At 34.5% G+C, this 9,533-nt stretch overlaps 1 protein-coding gene across 1 annotated transcript; it reads right to left on the minus strand.

The window, feature by feature from the left end:
- Positions 1-6,305: 6,305 nt before the first annotated feature.
- Positions 6,306-8,755, minus strand: LOC134252169 (uncharacterized; the record flags this gene model as incomplete). Its single annotated transcript, XM_062734607.1, has 3 exons — positions 8,300-8,755; positions 6,837-6,986; positions 6,306-6,755 (listed from the first exon to the last, which is right to left on the minus strand). Coding segments are annotated over exons 1-3 (766 nt in total), but the record flags the coding sequence as incomplete, so codon positions are not given.
- Positions 8,756-9,533: the final 778 nt, after the last annotated feature.

A 9,533-nucleotide genomic window follows, 5' to 3' on the forward strand; every position in this document is an offset into this window, starting at 1 on the left:
ACTTAAAAATTTTAATATAGCCAAGACATTCCTAAAGCAGGGCACGATGGTTATCTGCCCAGTGGTATTTTTAGCTATCATTTCTTGTTTTTTTTTTTCACACGTGTGGTGCAGTGGTTGACTGTTTGGTGTAGAGTAGGTGATGATGGAATATATATGGAGAAAACACACGGTATTAAAGCTCTGAAGTCCATTTAATGATACAAAATTACAGCAAAGCAAGCGCAGACCTCCAAAAATCACTGGTAGGATCAGGTGCCATGGAGGAGTGAGCACCACTTGCTGACCGGTTACACAAGCACTGTGCTTCTTGTCATAGTCAGGAAATAACGAAAAAATCTGGCAACAATACAGTGTGTAAATAATGGCCAAAAAATTAGAATGAAAAACGTCAATTAGTATTTGACTTAATGATAAATTGTATTTGCTGACAAATATTGAATTAAATAGAAAACAGCATCAAAAACTTTAACCTGGATTGCCGACGCCTAGGGTATGACATAAGCTCCCCCCAACTTCGTTGAGGTGAGCTTATGAACATCTTTTACCTTATTTTCTATCACAGAATTGCGTGAACAAAAATCAGCTACAATATTTTTGATAATTGGATACAACTCAAGACACAATTTAGGATAAATCCCCTAAAATCTATTTGAAAGGGAAGAAATGTGATGATCCTCTCATTATGAAAAATGTGCTGCTCTTCCATCCCTTACCAATAATATTAATTAATGAATATGTTAACAGAAAAAAAGGTAAAAACTTTGCAATGAACTAAGCACGACTGCTTTGCACCTTGTCGAAATTAGCAGACAACCAGATATACCCAGGATAAATAGGAAAAGATTCGCAAAGAATTCCTGCATTTTCACAATACAGACCAGAACCCCTGACCCAAGGCCCATGAAATTCACAATTCTGGAAGTGATATTCCTTCTCATCATAACTGTGTACTTGGTTAATTAATTTAATACCAAGGAGCAGAGAAGATTTTCAAAGAATTTATGCATTTTCACTATATTATGAATAGAGCCCCGCCCTAACACCAGAATCCTGGCTACCCCCAGGGGTCATGGTTTTAACAATTTATAATTATCACTTTTCCAGGATGCTTCAACATAAGTCTCAGTTTTCCTGGCCCATTGGGTTTTGAGAAGAAGATTTCGAAAGATCAAGGATGCTTTGTACCAGACAGATGGACGGATGATAAGAAAAGCTTACTTGAGCTCTTAGCTCAGGTGAGCGTAAAGGCAAATGGACCCTACTTGCAGGCACGATGTCAAAGGCCAAGCTACTTGTTACAATAGAAGATTTGCTTGTTGAGTATTATGAAAACATTTTTCTTTAATGACACCAAACTTGGTACGTTGGTATAAACAGCAGTTGTAGTGTAGTGAGGTCATATTTAATAAAATTTATTAAAATATTACATGTAAATGTGTTTGGTTGTATAACTTAATGTGATTTCAATGTTTATCTGGCCATGTGCTTGTGTTGTGATTTGAGTTGTGTGTAGTGTTTTGTCCAGTTTGGTAGTGTCATGTGATGCATTATTATGGTAATTGAGGCCTTGCCCTTTCCTGCTATTGGTTAGGTCAGTTAGGTCATTGTGTATAGCTTTACCGGTCAGTCAGGTGGTAGATTTTCATGCAGTTCATGCTTCTCACATTGTACCCAGACCTTGGTCCTGATCGCAGCAGGTTAGATTTCTCTTACTAATTTTACTAATTTTGTTGTTTAATTAATATCTATACTAAATTTTGACTATGACATTTAAAGTAAATATAAAGTTTATCAAAAGCTTAATAAGTTAATAACTTTGCTGGAATAAGTCTTATTGGTTTTAGATAATCTGAATGTTGAAAACTACATTTAAGTTTGCATGCAGCACATTGAGCTGTTTTATATTATTTTGATGACTAGGTGCTGGTTTCCCATGTAAATTTGTCAATGATCATTTAAAAGCCTCCAGACACATTGTCTTTGGTAAGAACATGTATTTCTTGTTTTAGATATTTTATTATTTTGAACTGAATAATGAAGCTATTGGCTATAAAGTATGTTTGACAACTATTTTTGATTTACCAACTTAATTACCAAAATCCATTTTTACTTCTATTTTTATGTTTTATCTGTAAAGCCTATGAATCTGTTCAGTTGAAATTAAGAGCTATTGCCCATTATTCAGAGTGCAGTATTGTATATATTTATCATGAGGGAAAGCATAATATTAAACATTTTGTCATACCATTATATTTTATGTGATGTATGTTTGTTTATGCTTATACTAATTATTTGCTTTACAGATTTACATGTATTTATATTTATATTTTCAATTTTAGGCCTCATCTTTCAATCAGTCAGAATATAATAAATTCATGAACCCTGACAGCGTCTTATTCTTATTCACCCCTACTATTGATATTGTGATTTAAATTCAAGGCACATGGTTAAGGTTGACATTATACATTTATTGACCGAGTTCGAGGGCAACATGCGTTTTGTCGGACCCAAGAACCAAACTGTCTGCCTGAGGCCGTTAGGCCGAAGGCAGACAGTTTGGTTCGAGGGTACGACAAAACGCATTTTGCCCGAGAACTCTGTCAATAAATGTTTTGTTATACCTTTCATTTTTTTTTTTTTTATTTTTTTGACATTCATGTATTTTGTTCTGTACATTCAGTGATGTAACGTCCTGTCTGTCACTGTTTAACACCAACCAATGAAAATGAGATTAAGCTCCGCCCATTATGTGACGTAAGCGGTCCAACATCTCTCCGAGCGGTCCAACATTTCACTCAGCGGTCCAACATCGATTTTTTTATGCCCGCTCAGCAAAACATTAAAAATGTTAGACTTTTTATGTATAGATTTGTATAGGAACAAATTTTTAAAGGTATAACAAATTCAAAGATTATAGGGTAGTACCGGTTTTATAAATAAAATTGGCATTAAACAGGGCATTGCTAAAGTCTGTTTCTTTTGAAAAAAATGTCCTGTAAAAATGTGTTTCCAGACCTTTCTGAAAGACTCTCATGATTTTCAACAAGAAAGGTTGGCTAAAGGGTGGAGGGTTAAGAAAACAATATATCTTGTCATAATTTACTTTGAAAATTAGAGCTCATTTGCGACCGATACGCTGGTAAAAGAAAAACGTATAATGTCATCTACACTGACAACCTTTGTTTGCCTCATATGGCTATTGTTATTACCACGAAAAACTGACCAATCATGGAATGAATAGCAACGTTTACACCAAATGCATGTTTACATTTCACTTCCAACACGTGGTTCAGTTCAATCTGTGATCATGTCAATGGAGTGCAAAATCCAAAAACTCGTATGAACAAAATACAAAGATTAGAAACTATGAAAGACGTCACTGGCGTTTTTAATTTGTTGTCAACTAGAAAAAAATATGTATAATAAAATGTAGTTTGTGTCTAGTTCAGAACATCAGCACTTCAAGGGTAAGGAAAACGAGCATTAAAATGGTCAAAACATTTTAGCTTACCTGAGCCGAAGGCTCAAGTGAGCTAATCTGATCACATTTTGTCCGTCGTCCGTCCGTCTGTCTGTCTAGCTGCCGTCTGTAAACTTTTCACATTTTCGACTTCTTCTCAAGAACCACTGGGCCAATTTTAACCAAATTTGATACAAAGTATCCTTTGATAAAGTGAAATTAAAATTGTAAAAATGAGAGACCAGGTCCCCTCAGAAGGGGAGATAATCAAGAAAAGACAAAAATAGGGTGGGGTCATTAAAAAAATCTTCTTCTCAAGAACCACTAGGCCAGAAAATCTGAAACTTATGTTTACATAGAAATATATTGGAAAAATCTTTAAAAATCTTCTTCTCAAGAACCACTGGGCCAGAAAAGCTGAAACTTATGTGGAAGCATCCTGATGTAATGTAGATTCTAAATTGTTCAAATCATGGCCCCTAAGGGTTGGGTGAGGCCACAAAAGGGAATCAAATATTTACATAGAAATATATAAGAAAAATTTTTAAAGATCTTTTTCTCAAGACCCACTGGGCAAGAAAAGCTGAAACTTATGTGGAAGTACCCTGGGATAGTGTAAATTCTATATTTTTCAAATCATGACCCCTGGGGTTGGGCGGGGCCACAATAGGGAATCAAAGTTTAACATAAAAATATGTATAGGAAAAAACTTTTAAAATCTCCTTCTCCACAACCACCTGGCCAGAATGGCTGAAATTTATGTACAGAAAACGGGCTTTGACAGACCATGTGTTGCTGGTGAGTACAAATGCCGCACTGGTAAACAATAATTCATTGTGATTGGCCAGTATTATCGGGGTATTGTATTCTGAGTTTCATTTGCAAATTAGTATTAGTGATTCCATATAAATCAAATATGCAATCGATGAGCAAAATGATAATCAGCATACAAAATTTTAGCACGCCCTATCAAGCAAACTGTCACTCTGTTAGTAAAACGATAATATTTGTTTTCCCTAGTCACATGTAGTATATGGATTGAGGTCACAAGTTCAAGGAGGCAAAATGATACATTGAACACTGTACATGTATATAAAAAAGGAAGACAGTATATAAGTAGTGTTTATATCTGATAAAAAAGGATTTCAATCTATAAGTATTTTAGTACAATTCAGATAACCTTGGACTTTCAGCAAGGCGTGACTTTCTCGACGTTACAAAATTATCTTCTGAAATTTACACAGCCTTCCTTAACTTCTGAAATATACATTCAGCCGTATGTCAACTTAAGTCTTCTCATCGTGTCAATAACAATTCAAAGTTCCTAATGTTATTAATTTCTTAGCCATTGAGAATCTATTTGACAGGCACTAATTTCTTAGCGCCGAGAATGCCACATCTTACTGAAAGCCCAAGGTTAACTACTAAGAAATTGTACTATTTTTTAAATACTTTGAAAAACATTTCTCGAAAAAGTCTCAATAATTTGTTGGCTCATTATATTAATTTCTCAGTATCCTGGGAGTTCGAGTCTGCTATACAGATATTTTTTATTACCTTTATTGCATATTGCACCCATATGGGTCAAGCAATACATCAGAAAACCAGAAGTCTCTGCCGAGACTGTAGTTCTACTGGTTTGTACTTTAAACAAAGAAAAGTGGCAGTTGTGACTTGAAACTTCACAACAGCAATAAACAGAATAATGATGATGTTTCTCAGTGTACAATACTTGCATGCCACATTATACATGTACTATAATCAGACTAAAACTGTATTTGGAATTGCATTTTTTAAGTATTTCACAGAAATTTCTTATTTCTATTAACCATGGCAACACCGTTCATCGAAATCTAAAATCGATAAACAGAATCATGTATCTTAGTGTAGTCTACTTGTGTGCCAAGTTATACTGAAATCAGACTAAAACTGTTGGAGGAGTAGCATTTTGACTGTTTTTCACAGAAATTTCTATTTTTAGTAACCATGGCAACACCATTCATCAAAATCGAAAAACATAAACAGAATTATGCATCTTAGTGTAGTTTCCTTGTGTGCCAAGTTATATGGAAATCAGACGAAAACTGTAGGAGAAATAGCATTTTGAATCAATTTCACAGAAATTTCTATTTTCAATAACCACGGCAACACCGTTCATCGAAATCAAAAACTGATAAACAGATTTATGCATCTTAGGGTAGTCTACTTGTGTGCCAAGTTATATTGAAATCAGACCAAAACTGTAGGAGGAGTAGCATTTTGAATGTTTTTCACAGAAATTTTTATTTTCAGTAAGCATGGCAACACCGTTCAGCAAAATCAAAAACCGATACAGAGATTTATGTATCTTGTTTGCCAAGTTATATTGAAATCAGACCAAAACTGTAGGAGGAGTAGCATTTTGAATGTTTTTCACAGAAATTTCTATTTTTAGTAACCACGGCAACACCGTTCATCGAAATCAAAAACTGATAAATAGATTTATGTATCTTAGGGTAATCTACTTGTGTGCCAAGTTATATTGAAATCAGACTAAAACTGTTGGAGTAGCAGCATTTTGAATGTTTTTCAAGGAAATTTCTATTTTTAGTAACCATGTCAACACCGTTCATCAAAATCAAAAACCGATATACAGAACTATGTTTCTTAGTGCAGTCTACTTGTGTGCCAAGTTATATTGAAATCAGACCAAAACTGTAGGAGGAGTAGCATTTTGAAAAATTGTTTACAGACAGACAGACAGCTAGACGGACGCCGGACGCATTACTACCGCATAAGCTCTTCTGGTCACTAACCAGTAGAGCTAAAAACAAAACAAAAGAGAACAATGAATGATATCTACAATATCCATATAGAGATATCAAACATGTTCCCTCTGAGAACAAAACTACCCATTTTGATATCCAGGTCTGATAAAGATCAATATTCGGATTATATTTGCCCTCATTTAAGTGACCCCCATTTTTGATTATCATTAAAACATTCTTATTAAAGTCTTTTAAATGGTTCTTTTTCATTAAACATTGTGCCACATGGAGTGTACAAATCTTGTTTATTCCTTTCCAAAGAACAATGTAACATTTTTTCGAAGTAAATACTTCGTCTAAATTGATTTTCCATCCACTGAATGACGTGCGATGTTCAACGGGATTGCTTGTAATTCTGCCCTTATTAGAATTAGTCGGATGTGTGCGAATAAATACTGTGTCTCCTTCGTTGATCTCTACCGCAATAAGACCATTGGAAGTTTGGGTGTAAGTTGAATCATATGCGTCAGTAAACGAAGCGCCTACTAAATTGGAATTTATAGCAATCTGACTGAAGATATAACCGTGGGGATCACAATAGACTGTCCAGGTAAATACGTAGATACCTGTGTGTGGAGCAGTAAATATTCCTGAATGTTTATTGTAGCCGTTACCAACATTTGTCAGTACAGAGTCGAAAATAAAAGTATGATGTGGACTTGGCTCGGGCTCACGATTGGACATATATGCACTGAAAGCCACAGATCCAGAGGCAGCTGTAAAATACAAATACAAAATCAAATATAAAATTTTATAAGAAAATATTGGCATCTGTATTTGAGATTATTGAAGGATATGGAAAATTGGAGATAACGAACAGTATTCAATATCAAAGTCCATAAAACAATGCAAAATAGGAGCTGAGCAAACATGGATCTCCAAATAATCATGGGATTAGGTACCATAAAGGAGTGAGCATCACTTGCTGATCCGGTTATATGTATTTAAATCCGTTTTGATCCTATCCGTTTTTATCAGCTTGTTAATGTTTAAACTTAAATGTGATCTCTTAATTGGACAGAATAAAAAAGCATGCACTGGCACTCATCATCATGCAGCACGACTTGGATGTTGTGGTTTAACATTACACTATAGAGGAGTGAGTATCCCCTGCTGACCGGTCACATGTAACACAAGCTTTTTGGATACGAATTATGAATACTTTATTAATAGCTAATTGTTATTCACTGCATACTATATTTTTGCTATTTTTTTTTAACATTAATCAATTACAAGTAGTTAGATCGTATAACTTTGCTCACGGCGGGTGTGACCGTTGACAGGAGATGCCTATTCCTCCTGGACACGTCATCGGAACTCTTGAATCCCCAGTGCCCGTGTCTATACTATACCATCTTCACAGATTTGTATTGTGTACAGAATGTTTTATCATTGTTCGTTATCTTCACTCTTTTTAAATACGTACACTGTATTTAATACTGTTGAGTTTTTAAAAAATCTATGTTACTGAAATTAATCGTTTGGCATTAATAGTGTAAGGGTATTCAATGTTTTGTAGTTGAATATGGAATTTATTTCACGAGTGGGACAGGATTTTTGATATTTTCACGAGTGCGAAGTACATATTCAACTACAAAACATTGAATTTTCTGTTTATTACATTTTAAAATAAAAATTCTTTGATTTTTCCTTTCCCTCTGTCTTTTTGTAATACAGTCATAGGCTGGTGACGTCATAGTTGAGCGGTTGAGACGTCATAGCTATATGAAGTGAAAACACTGTAAACAATTAACATGGATTTAGCTACATAATTTTGGTAATTTTTACAGTTTTATTCGCTGTCAGAATGGTTTATTTATTTCCATCTATCTTATATTAGGTCAAGGAAGAATTCTTTTACAGCAATCTTCGTTATTTGAAGGGAAATCGAGAGTTTTCCCGCAATTCTGTTATTCGTCACACTGTGACAGGATATCATTTTGATATCCTTTCTCACTGTGACAGGATATCATTTTTATTCAATGAATAAATTACAGTATTTCACGGGTAAAAATGTAATAAAGCATACCACGTTTGATGGGACTTGTAGATTTCAAATCCTCTTTTCCATCCTTGCCATCAACCGAAGAGGAAATTAAACCAAGAATTAAAGGCAATTCATGTTTAGTTCTGTTTCTCATTATATTGTTCTTCTCATGCAACCGTTCATTATTGAAATTTCCAGCGTCTTGCATTTTTTGGTCTGCTTCGTTTTCAAGTCTATTAATTCGCAATTCTTGGTTTTTGCACGGTTTTCTAATATCAAGATTTTTTTCTCCATATTTGTTTGAGTAAGTCTTTGGCAATTCAATTCACGTTCATTTAGTTTAACTGTCAGTCTTTGGATTTCTTTTTCCATCCACTGAAGTCTTTCTTCATCAAGGCAATGTCCACAACTAAAGCTTAAACCGATTATTAGTAAAACAGAAACACGGACATCCATTAGAATTGTATTCGAAACAAGCCGAAAGCGAGCTTCTTGCAGGAAAACTTCAAAACAGTTAACAGATCAGTAATGCGTTAGGCTTTTATTGCAGGTATATCTCGATAAAGATAACCTTTCTCAAATAACAGCATGCACGAAACCTACACTGTAAAAATTGCGTTTAGGATTTAAACACTTCCATGACGTGTTTAGATCTAAACATGTATAGAAATATGTTTAACAACTAAACACTTACGTCTAAACATGTTTTATATCTGAACGTGTTTAGAAATTAAACACCTTTTGATGTAGTCTACAGAGTTATCTTCCCGGAAATGACACAAAATACTCGTATATTTGAACGTTAATTTGAGCGGCCATCGAAACAAAGCAAATCACAAAAAGCTTATGTGACGTATCAAGGAGAATTACTGACAACCCACAGGATAACCATGAAGAAATATTGAAAATCATTTGAAAGGCACCTTCTTACTGAATTATATTAAAGGTATGTTTTCTTTTTCTACAGATTTACATTTATAAACCACGATGAGCAATGTAAACAGTGACTTGGGGGTAGTTAATAAACTTGTAGGAGAGGAGTTTATATTGAATTTCATTAAAAATAACCATTTTAATATCAGTATAGTTTCAAAACAACTTGAAAAACTGATGTCAACTTCAATGGGCAGCGTACGGTACTTTCGCTTAAATCTGACTTTCTTTCATACAGGTTTTGTGAATAGTCCAGATCGAACTTAAAGCATGTTTCAAGTACATGTAGCCGGCGCCATCTTCAAGTGCAAATTGTTGTTCCATGATCCACGCTAAGAAACGT

This window comes from Saccostrea cucullata, unplaced genomic scaffold (genome assembly GCF_032062105.1).
Source record: "Saccostrea cucullata isolate Sc308-1 unplaced genomic scaffold, CSIRO_AGI_Scuc_v1 ctg1571, whole genome shotgun sequence".
NCBI classification, from domain to species: domain Eukaryota; kingdom Metazoa; phylum Mollusca; class Bivalvia; order Ostreida; family Ostreidae; genus Saccostrea; species Saccostrea cuccullata.